The sequence below is a fragment of the Equus przewalskii genome, chromosome 19, assembly GCF_037783145.1.
Source record: "Equus przewalskii isolate Varuska chromosome 19, EquPr2, whole genome shotgun sequence".
Lineage (NCBI taxonomy): Eukaryota > Metazoa > Chordata > Mammalia > Perissodactyla > Equidae > Equus > Equus przewalskii.
The window spans coordinates 17,239,579-17,260,071 of record NC_091849.1 but is presented as its reverse complement, the minus strand read 5'-3'; the positions used below and the strand labels follow the sequence as shown (position 1 = coordinate 17,260,071).

Sequence of the window (20,493 nt, the reverse complement as noted above, 5' to 3'; positions counted from 1 at the left end):
CTTCCCACCTCGTCCCATTTAGGAGCTGCCGCCCTACACGCTCTCTGGCACTGGTCTTATTCTAGTATACTTGTAAGGCTATTAATTTGGAGCCCCTCCCTGCTCACAACAGTTCCTGCATCTCTGAGACCTACCCCTGGTCCATAGTGTGGGCTTACACCTCTGTAGCCATTTGAATGGACAACTGACCTGAGCTGGACCAATGCAATTCTCTTCACAGTTAGAATGGGGGCGGGAAAAACAAGTTAGCCACTTAGAGTGGGTGAAACTATAGCAAGTGAACCCAGGAACTGTGGGGCAGCCACACTCCACTATGCAGATCTGAGAAATAGAGAATGCTGATCTGCAGAAAGAGCAGCAGAGATGAAAGCTGGAGAGAGCCCCAGGTGTTCGGGGTTTCCGTTTTCATCCTTCGTGAAGCCCAGCTGCCCTGGAGAGAGCACCCTGTGTGCCTGTGAGATAGACCTCTTATCTCTTTCTCTGGCTGGAGTTAGTTTCTGTAACTTGTGCCTAAAGAATTAAATGAGATATCCTTATGTAGTTGATCTTTTACATATTGCATATCCTCATTGGGGAAATACCTTTCAAAAAGTCTCAAGATAGAAGATATACTACATATACATTATTTTTAGAGCAATTGAATTATTTTCAGAATTTTCCAAAAATGCCTTTTATTTAACCTTGTAATACAAATAATAGATTACCTGAGCCTCTGGGCCCTGCACACAGTGATTTAGGAAATGCCTTGCCCTGCTTGAACATCAGGCATGTGTGCACCAGCATATGCACCCTTAATGTTTTCAGTGGCTGGACGAAACAAGAGGAGTATGTCATAGTCTATTTAGGTGAGTGTGAAAGGAAAAATACAAAGGAATACAACCGAAGCTTTAACACCTACCTCTGAGGAGCTGGCGGTTCTCTAAAGGGTTAAGGGTATGGGGACCTCAGAAGGTGGCCTGAAAGATGTACCTTGTGAGAGATACTGTCAGATGAAAGGGGATTCCCCAGGCAGAAGAATGAAGTGACAATTAGAAATCTCACCCATAGAGAAATTAGTCCCAGTTTTTCCCACTCACAACTGTAGTGCACACCTCTCACTGTTTTATTTTAGTAAGAGTGTGATACAGATGTGTGTTTGTGTATATATATATATATAGCACACACTCTTTAAAGATCTTTCCTTTAAAAAAAGATTTCTACTTAGAGCTTTTAAAAAACCAAAATTGTCCTTTATCCTTACTGCTCTGATTTCCCATTGCTTCTTATCTGATCTGCTTTCTTTCTTATAAAACATTATATTGGAAGTTCACTGAAGTGGCTAAGTTGATGCAGCGAGGATAGAATTTCATACAAGGACATTAAGCACAGTGACTCTGCTGGTTTGTGGCAAATAATCATGGTCCAGCTTCATTTATTATGTACTTTATGTGTAGCTTTAATGTGTAGTTTAATTTTAACTGAAAATATATGCCTGAAAATCCGTGATCCCTACCAGTAGGTATTAATAGAAATTTGTTTCAATATTAGTGTTAACTCTCAAGGGCAGGTAGAAAGAGAATAATCAAGGGAAGCATTTAGAAATCAAATACGCCACAAGATATTAACATTTATTTATATTTAAGTAATAATAAAATAGTACTTTCTCATTGAAAATCGAGGAAGTATAGGAAATTCTAAAGGAGAAAAACAAAGGCAGCCAAATCCTTTAACTAGAGATTTTTACCATTAAAATGGTGATTTGTTTTCTTATCTTTTTTGTCTGCTCACACACGTATATTGTTGTAAAGTTGAGATCATAATATGGATATTGGATCTCTACTATCTTCTCTAGTATTTCATCAGCCCGTTCTCATGTCACTAAATGTTTTTTTAAAAAAAGATTTTGTAATAGCTGCATAATGTTCTGTCACATCGCAGTACCATAATTATTTAATCTTTCCCTGTTATTAGAGTCATTCAACAAATGTAAGTACTCTTGAAAGTGCTAGGAGATAAGCATTCACTGATGATTGAAGACAAGAGTTCTGTTCTGAGGAATTGTAGGTGCTAATGGCAGAGACCAAACACTGAATGTTACTGTTTAGTGTAGTAAGACTGCATTAGGGATACACACAGGTCAACGAATAAGTGGCCACTTAAACCATGAATAAATGAGGAAGACATTGCTCAGGGAAAGCAGGTAGGAAGAGAAGAGAAAAAGACCAAAGATGGCGCCCTGAGAAACACTCCAATTTTTCAAATTTGAGAAACATTAAAATCTCCAAATTCCCATTTCCACCCATACAGCTCCAGCTCATTTTTCTGTAGGTGCTCAAAACATTCAAGGCCGAACCAGTCTTCCCCTCCCCGCCAAACCCCTCACCCTTGGGAAGCCAAGCACATTGAGTGTGAGTTACGAAATTAGATGGTGGTCAGAGGGGGCGCTGGAAGACAGGATGTTCCTGGGGGAGAACCAAGCTGGAGCTGTCACCAGCGCTCAGTTCAGAGTCCAAGGAACCACACAGGCAATACGAAATTCACCTGGTGAGGAGGTGCCCTGAAGCTGGTCTGAAACTCAAAACCGACCAACCCAGGAGGGATTCAAGTTGGCAAAGGTAGGACATTTTCGCTCTCGTGGGCTCCCAAGCCCATACTAAAGCGCCTACTGTTTTTACTTCTCCTTTGAAAGGTGGCGCCTCTCCTCCCTAACAGAGATTCTATTCCAAATGGCTTGCTCCTCTGCCTTTCTCTCAGGCCATTGTCAGGTACGGTCTGGGATGTAACTGCATCATTGCACTTGTTCTGGGACTCCTAAACCGCACAGATGTGGCGTATCTTGCCACACTCGCAAAGCCAGGAGCCGCCTGCCTCAGCACTCCCTCCCTCCCCAGATTCGCAGCCTGCTCCCCTGCACTGCCTCTTCCCTGCTGTAACCATCCTAAGCTGGGTCCCCATTTTCCCTCCTCTGCCCTGCGGTCCTTTGCACATACGTCACCCACTGACCACAAGTTCTATTCTTCAAGCCCTTTGCCCTCACAACCCTCAAGGCTCATTCTAGGTGGAAGCAGGAAGAGATGACTATGCTATTCAGGACCTTCTAAGTGAGGAGTATTAGAGAAAGCACAGTGGAAATCATGGAGTCTCTGCCATGGGGAGGAAAGATTCATCACAGGAAACTTACAATGTTAGAGTCAGAGTCAGGGCATTTCTTCTGTTAATCAATGTGTGCATATATGTGACAAAGATTATACTCTACAAAGTATTTGAGAAACCTATCAGCATTGACTCTAGAGATGAGCAAAATGCTTAGCGTGATTCCTGGATAAATGCTACTTTCCTAACAACTCTTCCTATAAATACCAGAGAAGCATCAAAAAAAAGGTATAACATTTGAGTTCGATGCCTGGAAGTAGTATCCTTTTAAGTATTCATTCATTCATTGATTCATCCATTTAAAAAACATTTGTTAGGCTCCTACTGTGTATCAGGCATGTGCCAGACGCTGGGGATATGGTATCAAAGAAAACCAGACGTGGTTCCTGCTCTCCTGGAACTTAGTTTATCTCTTCAGAGACAGGAGCAAAAGAAAGAGGAGATGCAGATAAAGAGCAATTTTAAGGGGCTGGCCCCGTGGCTGAGTGGTTACGTTCGCGTGCTCCGATGCAGGTGGCCCAGTGTTTCGTTAGTTCGAATCCTGAGCGCGGACATGGCACTGCTCATCAGACCACGCTGAGGCAGCATCCCACATGCCACAACTAGAAGAACCCACAACGAAGAATACACAACTATGTACCGGGGGGCTTTGGGCAGAAAAAGGAAAAAATAAAATCTTAAAAAAAAAAAAAAAGAGCAATTTTAAGAATGGATAAAAAGAGAAATAGAACTTCATATACTTGGTAAAGTAGAAAAAGGACAAGAGCAAAGAGAGGACTGGATTGACAGGAATGCTGGAACAGAATCTGTGTTTAATTCCACATGGAGGCAGCAAACATGAAAAAAATGATTACTAAGGATGCCCAGCTAGGATGTGGGGATCCTCAATTGTGAAAGACTCAAACCCACATGCTTTTAGTTCTGAGGCTTTGTGTAATTGAAAAAACCACAGCTCCCAATCAAATGCCACGAAGTTCTATTTCCATACTTCAAACTTACCAATTAGAGTCTTGACAGCAAATCATTAGGGTGGATTGTCTGTGTATGTGCCACAGCACTTTCTAGAGCCGTTGTGCTGCCTAACTACCAAGCGGTAGAATGATTACGGCGAAATTCTTAAATATCTCAGGTTTATTGCGGTTTTTTCTGGTATACCTCCCCAAACACCTTCTGGCTCTTGGTGCAGTACTACAGGGTGCCCTGCGGGGGCAGCAAAGGATCAAGAAGAAGAAAGTAAGATTATCTGGGAGCAGAGCAAGGTTGCTGAGCCCTGCAGTTGCTCTCCTGGGAGTCACACCCAGGCTGGCAGAATGTCACTGAAGGGTCTAAGCTCCGCCACCGTCAGCAATGAGTTGAGGTCTTTGGATCCTTTTTAAAACATTGCTGGAGCAGAGACAAATTAGAAACAAGTCAAAGATCAATTAGTTTGGACAGCACCTTGAGAAGGCAATATATCATAGCACAGACTTGTTTCAGATCTGTCCTCCTCCATGTGAAAGCCACCAGCTGCATGTGGTTACTGAACACTTGAAATGGGGCTAGTGTGACAGGATGTCTGTGAGCGTAAAACACTAGCTTTTACTTAGCACTAAAAAAAAAAAACCCTCAATAATTTTTATAGTGATTACATGTCAAAATGATAATATTTTGGGTTAAATAAAATATTCAATTAAATTAACTTCACTAGTTTCTTTTTACTTTCTAAAATGTGGCTACTAGAAAATTTAATGTTAATAATGTGGCTTTCATTATATTTCTATTAGACAATACTATTCCAAAAGTATTCCATTTTTGGTGTCTTGAATGTATTTCTTGATTTAAAGATTACTTTAGAAAGTAATTTCTATTTTTTTATTTTTAATATTTTTTTTTTGAGGAAGATTAGCCCTGAGCTAACATCTGCTGCCAATCTCCTCTTTTTTTTTTGCTGAGGAAGACTGGCCCTGAGCTAACATCCCTGCCCATCTTCCTCTACTTTATACGTGGGATGCCTACCACAGCATGGCCTGCCAAGCGGTGCCACGTCTGCACCTGGGATCCGAAACAGTGAACCCCAGGCTGCTGAAGTGGAACATGCACACTTAATAGCTGCCCCACTAGGCTGGCCCAGTAATTTCTATTTGATATGACTTTAGTTGGCTATTTATTTGGAATGGAAATGCATTATAGTCTGAAATTATAATATTAAGTTGGTTATTATGTTCTACTACACAGATAATCTTTGAATTATGCAACACTTAACAAGAAAATGTTCTTTCTTGTCTTACATTAAAGCTCCCTCCAGAGGTTTTAATAGGGGATAAAAATTCCTTGTTGTCTCAGAAGTCTAGCAAACGAGAGGGTGAATGATCATGGTAATGATCTCTAAATGAAGAGAAGTGATCTGACATGTGGTTTTATAAAGACAACGTTCATGTAAGACATTGGAGGGAAGGGGGAACTCCTAAAAATGAGAGATTGTAGTATTGCAATGGATTCCTGAGAGACATTGTGTTGTCTCCTGTTTGAAGATTTTCTAACATATGGTCGGTTCTCTTTTCTTTCAGTTTTGACTGAGGTTGGAAGAACTGAACTGGGTGCTGTTTGAAGGGAGTATTGCAGTACAGTGGTTCCCAAACTTGGCTGCACATTGTCATCATCTGGGGAGCTTTTAAAAACTCCAGATGCCCAGACCACACCCTGGACCAATTAAACCTTGGGATGAGACCCAGGTATTTACCATGGGCCAAGTTTGCCAAGTTTGAAAACCACTGGGATAGTTAAGAGTGTGGCTTCCAATCCCAGTCCTGTCAAATTCCTAGCCATGTGACCCTGGGCAAAATACTTAACCTCTGTGAATTCTATTGTAGAGAAGGGATGATGAAAATAACATACCCTTAAAGGAGTGCCATGAGGTTTAAATAAGACAATCTATGGAAACCACTCAAAAGAGGGCAGGCATGGAGTAGGTTCTATAGCAATTAGGAGTAGCAGCTTTCTTATTTCATATTAATTCCTCTGGAAGACATTCCCAGCCCTGGTTCCCCCATCTGACTGACACTCATTCAGCTGGTAGGTTTCTTGTATTGTTCTATAACATTCCTTCGTTCACACATGAATTCATTTTACAAGTATTCATTAAGCATCTACTTTAATACCAATGTGATAGAAGACACAAAAGAAGTACACACACCTGCCTCACCCCCTAGAAGTTTAACTTCCCTCGTGTGTCTGTGTTTTGCCAATCAGATCATAAGCATCACGAGCTATGAGACCATGTTTTATGCCCGGCCAGTCCTAGCACCCAGCACCCAGCTCTGCGAACTGGAAAGTGCAAGGCACCAGGGTTGGAAGACTGAGTTCTGGTTCTTGCATTGCCACTTAAGGGTAGGGAGCAACCCGCTTGTTTCCATGCACGACTGCTGTGAAAATTACAGGTCTGACCATGCGCTGCGGATGCATTCTGTAAATGTCCACTATCAGGAAAGACTGCCGCGCGCGCCCACCAGGGGGCAGCAGATCGCGTCCTAGCGGCCTGCAGCGATCAACGTCAGGACCAGCGCCCCGCCCCGTGACCGTGACCAAGGGCAGCGCGGGGGCGGCGTCCGGCCGGGTAGGCTGGAGGCTCAAGAGGAGCGCCCAGGGCCGCGCGATGGGTGCCGAGGCCCCGGGGAGCGGGCCGGCGCTGCGGGAACTCGTGCGTGAGGCTGAGATCAGCCTGCTCGAGTGCAAGGTGTGCTTTGAGAGGTTCGGCCACCGCCAGCAGCGGCGCCCACGCAACCTGCCCTGCGGCCACGTGGTCTGCCTGGCCTGCGTGGCCGCCCTGGCGCACCCTCGGACGTTGGCCTTGGAGTGCCCCTTCTGCCGGCGAGCCTGCCGGGGCTGTGACACCAGCGACTGCCTGCCAGTGTTGCACCTCCTGGAGCTCCTGGGCTCCGCGCTTCGCACGGCCCCGGCCGCCCACTGCGCCGCCCCCTGCGGCCCCGGGGCCCTCACCTGCCACCACACCTTCGGCGGCTGGGGGACCCTGGTCAACCCTACCGGGCTGGCGCTGTGTCCCAAGACGGGGCGCGTCGTGGTGGTACACGACGGCAGGAGGCGAGTCAAGATCTTTGACTCCGGGGGAGGATGTGCTCATCAGTTTGGAGAGAAGGGGGACGCTGCTCAGGACATTAGGTACCCACTTGATGTCACCGTCACCAACGACTGCCACGTGGTTGTCACCGATGCCGGCGACCGCTCCATCAAAGTGTTTGATTTTTTTGGCCAGATCAAGCTTGTCATTGGAGGCCAGTTCTCCTTACCTTGGGGCGTGGAGACCACCCCTCAGAATGGCGTCGTGGTAACTGATGCGGAGGCAGGGTCCCTGCACCTCCTGGAAGTCGACTTTCCGGAAGGGGTCCTCCGGAGAACCGAAAGGTTGCAAGCTCATCTGTGCAATCCACGAGGGGTGGCCGTGTCTTGGCTCACCGGTGCCATTGCGGTCCTCGAGCGCCCCCTGGCTCTGGAGCCCGGGGCCTGCAGCACCACGGTGAAGGTGTTCAACGCGACTATGCAGCTCATCGGCCAGGTGGATACCTTTGGACTGAGCCTCTTCTTCCCCTCCAAAATAACTGCCTCTGCTGTGACCTTTGACCACCAGGGGAATGTCATTGTTGCGGACACGTCTAGTCAGGCTGTCCTATGCTTAGGAAAACCAGAGGAGTTTCCGGTACTGAAGCCCATCATCACCCATGGTCTTTCCCATCCTGTGGCACTGACCTTCACCAAGGAGAATGCTCTTCTTGTGCTGGACAGTGCAGCCCATTCTATAAAAGTCTATAAGGTGGACTGGGCGTGATGGGGTGTGGTGGGGGTCCCCGGGCCTGGACTCAGAAGCCCTGGAACTGCCACTGATGAATTGTTTAACCCCTGCTAAATTACTTAATCTCATCTGTCCAACAGAGAGAATTATAACTGCCTGGCAAACTTGCAAAGGTTCAGGCAATTATTAAAGCATAATAATTAAATCTACCATTTATTGAATATGGACTCCCTGTGCTAAGAAATGTGCAAATCTTAGCTTATTTAGTCCTTACAGCTACCCAGTGAGGTAATTTCGATTATTAATTCCATTTTAAAGAAGAGAAAACTGAGACCCAGAGAGTTTAAGTGACTTACCCAAGGTCACATTTCCTTACTCTGACAATTGGAACTCAATTCTGACTCCAAAACCCCTGGCTCTTAAATAAGATAAGAGATGTGGAAAAAAATACGTGACTGTAGATTGTTGCTATGTGTGCTCTTTTTACTAGCTATTTATTTTAGTTGGATGCACAGAGAAAGGAGACTTTATAGAGAGGGCAAGAGAAAAAGGATTTCGTAGTGGGCATCAGTTCAACTTGCAACTCCTCTGATGGCACATTGGATGGAGTTACTGTGGATCCTGACTTACTTGAATAAGAAAAACAGTTGAACTGCTTATTCAAAAGGTAGACGTGTCTTTTAGCACCTGTGTCTTGCCCACTACAGGCGCTCAGGGAATACTAGTTGGTTGGTTGAGAAAGGCTTGTATTGGCGTTGATTCTAAACTGCTGCAAAACACTCTACGTCCATACCAGTGTTCGAGGGCTGGATGATGTTCCTGTTACATGTTTATGTTAATTTGGAGATAAGCCACCATGATCGCCTCGTGGCAAAAGTGATTTCGCCTGCCTTTTCATTATCAATGGTAACCTGAAGCACTGTCAGGATGGGATTTTTCTCTGTTGCAAACACTGTGTACTCAATAAACACTTCCCTTGAGCCTAAGTCAGCATCTAGGCCACTGGTAAACACTTAAATACTTCCTGAATTGAAGTATAGCATTGACCAAGATAAGGCCTGCTTAATGTTGCAATTGAGTAAATGAATAGGTGGAAATTTCAGGTGAAGTGGCCAGTTCCTTATAAGTTGGTGTTTTCAGCTAGTGTAAATACCTCAGAGTTTAGGGGTGTTGAAATAGTACCAAGTAACCAGCACCTCAGAAGCAGCAGCAAAAATTTTTCCTTAGGGAGAAAATACTGGCTTTGAAAGGTAAAAGTTTGCATTAGGTCGTAGCAGATGCTTTATCAACAACAGAATTCTATTATGCAAAGAATTGTTTTTTGTTGTTGCTTTTAAGGAATCCATGAAGGAATCAGGTTTTTTTTATTTTTTCAGGGGAAGATTCACCCTCGGCTAACATCTGTTGCCAATCTTCCTCCTTTTTCTCCCCTTTTGCCCCTCAAAGCCCCAGGACATAGTTGTGTATAGTTGTAAGTTCTGCTTCTTCTATGTGAGCCACCACCACAGCATGGCTGCTGACAGATGGGTGGTGTGGTTCCATGCCCAGGAACCAAACCTGGGCCGCTGAAGCAGAGCACTCAGAACTTTAACTGCTGGATCAGGGCTGGATCTACAAAGAGTTTTAATAGATATAATGTACACACTAGAGACAGCCCCCAAATGATGAGGAAGATATGTTCCAAAAGATTGTAAATCTGTCCTTTAGAGCTAAGAGAGAGCTTGGCTCCCATGCCAGTCCACAAAAGTCCATCTTGCTTTCAGTGCTCCCATCCTATAGCACAATAGTAAGAAGCCAGGCACCTTGGACCACCATGTGTAAATGCATTCCAAATAGGGATTCTGGGATGACTCCCTTGCCCCTACGTTCCCCCACCCTTGGAGGTCACCCTTAGGTTGGCGACTTCACAGGTATTCTGCATTGTGTAACAGGAAAAATTGTCTCAGGTAGAGTTATGGGTTCCGACGTCGTCATTTGCAAGTAGAGCAACTGTGGATTAATCTGTAAAAGGGTTTCCTTAGGAATAATGACATTTTAATGGCCTCAGGTTCAGTTGAACCAATTCAAGGGACTTTCTCCTATTTGGAATTATCAGCGGCATCATCTTTGATTATAGAGCTGTGTGTGTGTCTTTTTCAGATAGCACTTGTAGGAAAGGTATATGCAGCACACGTGGAGGTGTGTGACCAAAGTATTACTTGTTACCATGTGGATTACTCAACTGGAAGAATGGGGTGTGAGCCTGTGAGAGGTTGTGGGAGCCAATCAGAGAATTGCTACAAGTGACTTTGTTAACTGATACCTCTACTTGGTAGATTATTAGGCTTGGGAGTGGGTGGGGCAGGATATACAACACAAAGAGAAAGCAGCTTTTCCCAGGAATGGCGTAATATGGGAGCGGGGTCTCCCTGGGGAAGACACAAGGCTTGTTGTTCCTGATCTCCGAGCGTGTGCTTGCTGAGGGAACAGGTTCAGTGACCTGCAAGGCAGATGCTAAATTCATCTTCTGGGCTGTGTTCCTTAAAGCAAACTGGTTAAAGGGCTTGCGGCATGTTGCACTGAATTCCAGGTTATGAAGGAGATTGAAGAGTCTGAGACAGGCGGGAGGAAATAACTGCAGCAGAAAGTCAAAGGTGATGGAGGGCAGTTGGAATGACTCTCCAGAGAGTGGAGACAAAAGAATGTCGCCGGGAGTAAATGGAGAAGGAGCAGAAACAGGCTCTTCCTGAACATCCCCCTCAATCACAAGCCTTTAGGCCAGTGCTGCCCGCCATGCGCCACCGGTGAGTCCATAAAAGCCGAGCGCAGGCACTCCAGCTCCCATCTCAGCGGCTCTCACATCACTCTCCATCCGTTCCAGTTTTGCCTCATTCCTGATCCTTGGATTGTCTCCTGTTTTTGACCTTGTTCTGCCCTGTGAACTTGGTTTTCTCAATCTTTTCCCTTGGCCTTTTCTAAGGACCTTGGTTCAGATTCATAAATCTCCCCTCCAGCAAGTCTCACTCTGGATCCCAGGACCCAAACCATCACCATTTTGCTAGGGCCTTCTCGAGACCTTTCCTGACTCCCAACTAAGTGGGATGCAGACCCCACCAATGGTGAGTTATGCACCTTTTGAGGAAAGCAGTATGTCCCGTGCACCTCAGAAAAAGGAGGAAGAACTAGTGATGATCGCATTTAATCCTCCTCACATCTGCCACAGAAAGAAAACATGGGTCCTGGTGGCTAGTGCTCCGCTAACGGTGATGCGCTATGGTGACGTATCACGGTTAATAAGGAGATGAACTGTTTTCTGGAAGAATGTGTAGAAACTATGATAGGGAGGCTGCAAGACTCACCACAACTACTGTACCGAACCATCATGGTGTCTCCTGTGCCCACAGACACTTCTAAGGAAAATGGCTCCTCCCACAGGCCTTACTGATGAGCCAGCTCTCAGCCACCATATTTTCTACTACATGACCCCCTCCAGCAAGAGCTGATTGGACAGGGGTGCACAACTAACTAAAGAACAGCCTAGCCATCAATGTCCCTCCAAATGTGTTAATTAGACCAGGAAACTGGCCTGTGAGGTGGCCTGGGACAATCAGGTTTTCCCAGAAAGGACGATCCAATTAGATTCTTGGCCCTGACCTTTGAATTGAGCAATAGGATGCGAATCAGGCAGATGGCAGCCTGCGGGGGGATGCTGAAAGCCTGCTCAGTTAGAGGGCACAGCAGCTGTGAGCAAGCCAGAATCAGGGCTGGGAAGCAGCTGTGGGGCAGAGAAGAGAGACAGCTGCGAGGAATCCAGGTTAGAAAGGGAGGAGAAAATGCACCCAGGAAGCTAAGCTGTGCGAGTTTGTTGCAACAGAAAGTACCTAACAAAAATTATGCTATGTTGTTGATTTGTTTGGAGAAAATTGAACTTAAGCCTCCTGATTTTGATGCCATAAGTAAGATATTAACTCTGAGGGGAGCAGCACTGTCCCGTCAATGCATCCGCCCCCAGTACAGGTGGGTCCTGAGATGAGAGCACAAGTGGAGGCCCACATACCACAGGTCTAAATATCTGAGTTATAAATCAAGCCAACAAACTCTTAAATAAAATACATCCAATCCTTCTATCTTGACAAAGGTAAATAGAAGTTTAAAAATACACTTTCATCACCATCTGGAAGGCCAGGTTCTACTTTAGAATACTTGGATGGAGTTTTTGCTCAATTTGGGGGTGCTACATCTTAAGAAAGATCATGACAAGCTGGACTGTGTTTAAAAGATATGAAGAAGAATCTGAAAAGCATGTTTTTTGGCAGCTTTACCAACTAGAATGTCAACTCCCCAAGGCAAAGACGTTTGTGTCGGTCACAGCTCTTTCCCTAGTGGCCAGAACACTGCCTGACACATTGTAGGCGTCCAGAAATATCTGTTGAATTAATATGTTTTTCCCAAGGAATTTTTCTAGACTATGTGTTCCTTTTGCTGATAAAAGGGAAGTGCTGGGGCTGGCCCTGTGGCCAAGTGGTTGAGTGTGTGCATTCTGCTTCGGCGGCCCCTGGTTTTGCTGGTTCGGATCCTGGGCGTGGATCTAGCACGGCTCATCAAGCCATGCTGAGGCAGTGTCCCACACAGCAGAACTAAAGGGCCTACAACTAGAATATACAACTATGTACTGGGGGACTTTGGGGAGAAGAAGAAGAAAAAAAAAGATTGGCAACTGATGTTCGCTCAGGGCCAATCTTAAAATAAAATAAAATAAAATAAAATAAAATGCTTACAAAATAAAGGAGAAGTGCTGTATGTAGCTGGGTAGCTTGGGAAAGCTGGTCTAGAATTAAAACAATTTGTGGTGGGTTTGCTGAGTGACTCATAGACAGTTACAAAAGCATTATGGTGACTTTGTGGTAGCCTGGGTTGTATATTGGGTGAAGAAAATTACCACATTTCCATTTTCACCAAGCACATGGGCCTTTGAGGTGTGGGGGTTGCCTGAGTAGTCATGAGTCACATCTTTTGTCAAACACTGAAGAGCAGAGACAACACCAGTGTCCTTGCTCTCCAATATCGCCATGATGTCAACTCCAGGAGGGAAGAGGAGGAACTGAAAGTGTCCTCTATCCCTCACTGGTGGTGGGCTTGGAGCACTGTTGAAGTCATCTCAGGGTTAATTTTGGCTAATAATGGATACATAAAGAGGATTCTAGTTTCCCAGGAACCACTCATACAGCATGGGCAGCCCAACCACAGACCTTTGTTGACTGACTGGCTGCAAATTATGATACGTGCTGTGTCCATTACAGTAGTTGAAGAGCAGCTCATATTTTCCTGAGGAAATAATGATATAAAAGGGGGCTAATTTCCTGACAGACCTCTGGTCAAATCAGTCATTGGTTTGACTAACAATGTCATAAGAGTAGCGACAACAAAAATCTAAAATCACTTATAGAATGATCCTATGAAATTGTGCTTCAAGCCACAGACTTTAGGACTGGAAGGAAACTTCGAAATTTTCTATTACCATGCACTGAAATGACAACCGAGGCCTACTGAGTTGTAGAAGAACTGGTTTAGGTCACACAGGTAGTTAGGGGTAGAACCAGGACTAGAAACTGGACCTTTCCATATTCTACATTGACCCCCCTGGTGGGACAGGATCTAAAGATCAAAGTCTGGGAATACACACACACGTGTACATGCACATGTGTCACTGACATGAGATCTTTTACTGGTAAAGTTCTTACATTCTTTACAAATCGACCTTTTTTGTCCCAAGTTTCCTTAAGTCAACTTTTATTTTATTCCTTCACTGCATCTACTGAGATGGCCTACTGTTTCTTTCTCAAATAGCATCCAGGTTTGTATGCACACTGGCCCAAGAGAACACCATGGTATTTCCAAATTGACCAATTAGACCATAACCATGAGGCCAGCCTCTTTAGTGGTTGCACAAGTATGCCCTAATGAGTCCAGCGTCACAAGACTCTGTCCCTATAGGGGCCACAGAAATTCATTCTATTTCATGGTCATTAAATGTATGCCAGTAGCGTATGCCCTTGTTATAAAAAGGAGCCTTTGGTTTCAAGCGAGTGTGATTAAAGAACTTAAACATAACTAACATTTTCATAATACTTGAAAGTTGTTTCACAACGCTGTTCACTTATTTGGTCCTCACAACATCTCTTGAGGTGGACAGGACAGGTTTTTTTTTAAAGATTGGCACCTGAGCTAACAACTGTTGCCACTCTTTTTTTTTTTTTTCCTGCTTTTTCTCCCCAACCCCCCCCAGTACATAGTTGTATATATTAGTTGTGGGTCCTTCTAGTTGTGGCATGTGGGACACCGCCTCAACATGCCCTAATGAGGGGTGCCATGTCCGTGCCCAGGATCCAAACCCTAGGCTGGCGAAGCAGAGCATGCGAACTTAACCACTCGGCCACAGGGCCGGCCCCACGACAGGTTTTATTAAGGTAATTTTAAGGTGAAGAAGCTGTGAGGCCCAAGATTGCATAACCAAATCCTGTTGTGTTTGGGTTGGGGGAGAGCAGATATTTTTAAAAATCTCTCCTGGGTGACTCTGTGTGCAGCCAGGGTTGGGTCCCATGGCTTAAGAGAAAAACAAGCCCCAGCTGTCCCTTTGTGGTGTTATCCCCACCACATCTCCCATTCACATCAACTTGTATCAGCATTAGAGAATGTTCTTTGGGAAGAAATGTTGCTACCCTCCTCAGGTTTCAGAGCTTCAACTCATAATGTCGACTGAATCCGTCGATTTCTAAGTGCCACACGATCCACACAATGGCGCCTTCTTTGAGGTTCTGTGGAGAGAAAAGACCTGTTTACATGGCAAGGTGGGAGCTGCCTGTGACTGGGTCTTAGGAGGGCTCCGAGTGATGGGTGTCAAGTTCTGATATTTCCCTTAAACCAAATGCTTTTGCTAAAGGATAATGAAATGTTCTTGTTATTTTCAGAACTCAGAGAGTGTAATTCTTTAGCTGCGTGGCCTACAGTGCTCTGTAGCTCTCTGACACCCAGTGTAGAGCTGAACTCTTAAGGTGGGAAGAGGCTTCAAGAGCCGGGAGCCAAGTGGCAGAAGCCTGTCCTGTGAGAGGCCACTCTTTCCAAACGTTGAGGCCCCAGAGCTCTCTTCCATTTCTCCCTTGTGTTACCGGCCCTTTCCTTGGTGGATATCTCTTTGTAATCCCCCCACCCGTGAATTGTAGAAGTAACATGTGCTCGTTGTAGAGTTATAAAACCTAGATAAGCATAGAAATATTTAATCACTTTTTATTAGCAAAAACTACTGTTACCATTTTTTTTTTGACGCAGATTAGCCCTGAGATAACTGCTGCCAATCCTCCTCTTTTTGCTGAGGGAGACTGGCCCTGAGCTAACATCCATGCCCATCTTCCTCTACTTTATACATGGGACGCCTACCACAGCATGGCTTGCCAAGCGGTGCCATGCCCGCACCTGGGATCCGAACCAGCGAACCCCCCGCCGTTGAAGCAGAACGTGTGCTTAACCGCTGCACCACCAGGCCAGCCCCAACTGTTACCATTCTTAAATTGAGTTGACTCATCTCTGTGGAATTAATATTCCTAGAAATCCCTTCGTAGACTGAAATTTTGTAAAACAGTGAATGTATCACATAAATGGCAAGCTCTTCTGCAAAGTGAATTTTAGTGACATTCAGCTGAAGTTCAGTTTTGGAGATCCCACAACATGGCAGGCACAACCTCTGTGGCAAGAGAGCGACAGAGTGGTACCCACCAAATGTTGCATCCGCCTTCCCCTTTTCTCAGCCTGCAGTTCAGCACGGCCGTGAGACTAGCTCTAGCTGTGAACAGGACCCAAGATGAAGCAGCACAGTTTCTGTGAGATGAGAAAAGAAGGAAAAAGTGAAGATACCAGTAAATTTTGAGTTAAAGCAGAGGTCTCAAGGTTCACAATGAAAGAATCATAATTTACGGAGAGAAAATATTGTGCTTAGATTTTATACAGTAAAATGTAAGCGGACTCTAATTTAGTGCCTAGTCTTTTCAATCATATCGAAATTTGCACTATAACCAGGAATGTTCAGTTTAGACTATATATTCAGGATATTTTTTTCACCAGTCATGAGGGTGATTCGCTCTTGCTGCTGTCCAAAGGGAGAAGAGCTCATAAATATGTGAAACCAGACATCAACAGCAGGGCTGTGAGCTGCCTGGGGCACTGTGGAGCTGCGTGGTGACATGTGACAGAATCAGAGGAGCCTGCTACTCCAATTTCTTCACGTCAGCCCTTTCTGCCCTCTACCCAGGCTGCATTCTGACGAGCAAGGTGTTCCAGAATAGGCTTCAACATAATGACCTTCTCCCGGATATACAATTCCACGCAATCTTTTTCCATTTTCAAACCAATAATTGATATATCTGGACTGACTGTGAAACTGATGATATAGGAGGCCAATTTATTACATCCTGGAGTTGATTTCTGCAAGATTATACCAGTCCTCCATGGTGAACATTAAAATATAAATCTTAAAATTTTTAATTTTTCTCTTCTGATAATCAGTAAGATATAATTTATATGAATTTGCTAAATTTCCTAGAAGCACTATCTGTACAAGTGAAGCCCATGAGGACATCCAAATGCATTCCCATCACGTATGAAGTTTATCAGCCTATTTATTTATTTTTTCGTAATGCCTTTGGCAGGCTCCGGCACAGGGCTTGTAGTGGCCTCATAAAACGAGTTCGGAAATATTCCTTCCTCTTATTTTCTGAAAGAGTTTGCGTTATGTTGATGTTATTTCTTCTTAAATGTTTGATAGAATTCGCCAGTGAAATCTTGTGGCCAGGGAGATTTCTTGGCGTTTGTGTCTGTGCATGGTCAGAGTTTACAGTTGTTTTCTGTAGAAAGATTGGCCGGTTGGAGCTTACTCAATCGTGCCGAAACATAAAGTTTATCAATTAAAAAAATAACTTTTAAACTTCTTTGATTTTTTTTTTGGCAAGAATTTACACAATAAATATTTCCTTTGTGCTCACTGTCTGTTAAGCAATGTGCTAAGCAGCAGCGATATAAAGATGCCCTTAAGGCACTAGAGTTCTGGTGTGGAGAAGGCTAAGTGCTACATACAAATATGTCCTAGGCGCTATGAAGAGGGAGAGAGAAGCCCAAATGGCCAAAACTGGAAAGGTGTATTGGAAGAGATGAAGTCACCCTAGAATTCCAGATTGATCAATGTCATAAATACTGCTTGCTTCATCTAAAACAAACTAAAAGTAAATAGTTGTATTTAAGCCTACCAATATCAGGATTCACTTTCTATATCTGTAACCAGTCAAGATTCTGAGACCATATAAGAAACAAAATGACAGCTGTATTTCAGAGCATCTGAGGAGATTTTACTGATATTTTCACATTTAGCTCAACACCGCAGTAGTAAATTGATCAATATCTGCTCAGGTCAAAAATGCCCTTTTTGAACAAAGCTGATTTATGTTACAATAAAATACTTCCCTCAGTGAAATATTTTATAATCCTCTCCCATCATCATATAGCTCTTTCCCATCACCATGGCAGCCACAGATTTTACGGGAATAGGAGTCAAATTGACATAACAAATATTTCCCTATTTCAGGATGTCGTTGGGGGTGTCCTCGTGTGTCCTCCTGTCCTGTCTCTGGATGCTCAGCACCTGCCAGCAGGCATTGAGGAATCTGGACTTTGCCGGACACCTTGGCACTGAGGGTGTTCCTTGAGTCCCCCCTTACCCGACTTAAATAACTCGGCTGGCATAGCTTCTGTGCAATAATCAAAGGACCAAGCAAAGGCAAAATATTCAAGATAAAGAGATTGCAAGATTTCACCTGATAGCTCTTTTTAATGGATTAGGAACTGTATGTTAAAACAGGTCAGAAACACTGACTAATTTCGAAGAACAGCATAGGAGAAATATGGAGCCTTAGAATCATTTTGACTCCAGGCACCATCACTCAGTCAGGATATCCAGAATAGCATCTCCAATTCCAACGGAAACCACCTTCAATAATGTGTTTATTTGATGGGATATTTCACAAACGTGTTAAGAAGTATTTTTTGCCAGGGCATGTGTTAAATTGTCTATAAGATCCTATTTTGTTGTGAAACTTACCAAATAATTTATGAATAATATTTAGCACCATCTCTTCATGTAATCATCATCAATGAAAGGCTTCCTGTCAGGATATGACCTTCGCTTGGGTTCCATACTCTCTCTTCCAGCCAAGTTAACTCATTACCATCTCCCCCGTGGGGAGGATGGGCTCCCACCTGCAGCTCTCCTGCCGGCACACTCTGAAGCTGGCTCCTGCCCCAGCAGGAGCAGTACAAGAGGCTTCCAGTTAAAGGTTTTCCTATATAGAGCCTGGGGTCTGCCATCCAAGGCATAGGCCATCTAGGCTAGACTGGCAGCCTTGACTTTGCTTTTACCCTCAGTTCCATCGTCCCAACGAGGATACTACATCTTGGTCCCAGCTTTGCCCTAGCTCTGCTACTTTCAGTTTCCTTCCCTCTATCCATAGCTGTGATCCATTGAGACGCTTTCTATCTTATCTAATGCTGTTAGAGACTGTGGAATGTAGGAAGCTGAATTTTTTGGACCATTGCAGCAATACAGACAGGGGTATTAGAAGAGGTCATTGAGAGGATGTGACCGCAGGTTGACCCATGAGCTGGACCTGGGCAATCAGAGACTCCTCACCCCACCCTGCTTGTCTTTGGAATGTATGTTCTGCTCACCATTCTCACAGTATGAGCCATTTTCAAGGATGCAGCCTCGAGAGAGCAATGTGTTGTTGAGACCATTTGGACTGAATACATGACTGAACCCAGTTAAGGCCTCTCTATAAACTCTTAAGATTCTGAAGGGTGGGTGCAGAGATCTACTTGTTTCGTGGCCACCCAAGACAAATGTTGTATGTAAGTTCCCTTGCATATTAAACCTGCCGCCTACCAATCTGGAGTGGTCTGCCTCTTTCTTCAGTCTCTCCTTTCCCTCTGTGTGTAGGGGCCAGTTTGTGAACCAACAAGGGGATGAGAGAATAGCAAGTGGAAATGGCACCAAGAATTATTGACTTCCTGCTGAATGCAGTAACTCTATGTTGGGGCTCATCCTTCAGTTCTTACACATCCTTATCTAATCCTCACTACAGCCTATGAAATAGTTGCTGTTGGTATTTTTACAGATGAGGAAACTGAGACACAGGGAGGATAAATAATTTGCCCAAGATCACATAAACTATTTAATCTCTCTGAGCCTTGGTTTCCTTGTCTGTAGAATGGAAATTTAACAGTGCCCACATTCTGGAGTTGTTGTGAGGCCTAAATATGTTTATATATGTGCATTAGACTAGTACCTGACGCATGGTAAGTGCTCAGGAATTGTTAGCAATCATTATTTTGCTTGAACTGTTTAGGATAAGGCAATACCTCTTTTTTTAAGTGTAGAAGTTAAGGACCATGAAGCTTAGACCTTCAGGAAGCCACCTTTTTTCCCCTGTAAAGAGAACCTTCCTGACAACAAAACCTGTAGAAAAGAAAGTAGAGCTGAGAGAATGAGGAGGTCAACATCCATGTAACATTGTTTGGGTCCCCCAATTTTTCTGTTCCCAAAGCGAGATGCAACCCAGGATGTCCTAGTTATCTGAGCCAATAAGTTCCCTATTCTCCTTAAATGAATTTGAGTTGAGTGTCTGTGACTTTCACCTAAAGGAGACTTAAGAGAGTCCAAGGCAGACATTTCTAGAAATCATCACGCATTACAAGGACTCGGCTTTACGCTTTATGTCAAGGCAGCACAAAGCTAGTTTTCAGTTTGTGCTCAGAGTTCTGCAGTAGAAGAAAATAATTTGGTTCCCTTGAGTTTTGAGTGGGATGTCAAACTACTAACAGGTCATTTCACTATTTTGACAAGAGGGAGGGGAGTTGCCTGATACCAATTGAAAGGATTTTTTTGGATTCTCAAAGCTCCTTTGATATGTAAGGTTTTAAAGTTGGCCAGGATCATAGAGATCTTGATGGCTAACTCCCCTACTTTCTAAATGAGTCAATTGAAGCCTGGAGAGGTTAAGTAACTTGGACAAGTGATTAATCTTCTTAGGAGAAAAACCAGAATTCTAAAGCTTGCTGCCATTTGAATTCTTTCTGATTTTTGGATTTTCAGCAATATTAGCTGCACGGAGCATTTTTTTCTACCTAGATATGCAGAATTGGAGAGAGTCAGCAGCTGATGTCAGCTCTCCTGACTCCTAACCTAGTTAGGTTTTTCCATCGTATCACGCTTCTTCCTATAAGTAAACACTTTTCTCGTGGCCGCTATATTTACTTAACATACTATACAACAATAACAAATGTGTCGTGTAGAACTCCAGCCCTACAGGATGTTACTAGAACAGGGTAATGTGGAAAAAGAAGTTCTGTATTTAAATAAATTTATGAGTTAAGCAGGTTTCTTTATTGCAGTATTTCTCAGAGCCCTTAATAAGCTATTTTTCATTATAAGTTGTAAAATATAGGAGGTGGTTAGATATACGATACAGTGTTTTCCGAACTTATCTGACCCTTGGGGCTAG

The 20,493-nt window shown here is 44.1% G+C and overlaps 1 protein-coding gene and 1 long non-coding RNA gene across 2 annotated transcripts; one reads left to right on the top strand and one right to left on the bottom strand.

Moving 5' to 3' along the window:
* Window positions 1-6,364: 6,364 nt before the first annotated feature.
* Window positions 6,365-8,901, top strand: NHLRC1 (NHL repeat containing E3 ubiquitin protein ligase 1). Its single transcript, XM_008517316.2, has one exon. It carries the CDS (start codon window positions 6,581-6,583, stop codon window positions 7,949-7,951), a length of 1,371 nt encoding a protein of 456 aa, XP_008515538.2. The 5' UTR covers window positions 6,365-6,580; the 3' UTR covers window positions 7,952-8,901.
* Window positions 8,902-13,062: 4,161 nt separating this feature from the next.
* LOC139077269 (uncharacterized) lies at window positions 13,063-15,769 on the bottom strand. The gene is made up of 2 exons (XR_011529629.1): window positions 15,665-15,769; window positions 13,063-14,709 (listed from the first exon to the last, which is right to left on the bottom strand). It is a non-coding gene; the product is annotated as an uncharacterized lncRNA (long non-coding RNA).
* Between the last annotated feature and the right edge of the window lie 4,724 nt (window positions 15,770-20,493).

What these genes read in the sequence shown, in the direction of transcription:
- NHLRC1 (XM_008517316.2), top strand. Translation starts at nt 6,581, where the DNA reads ATGTCCACTATCAGGAAAGACTGCCGCGCGCGCCCACCAGGGGGCAGC.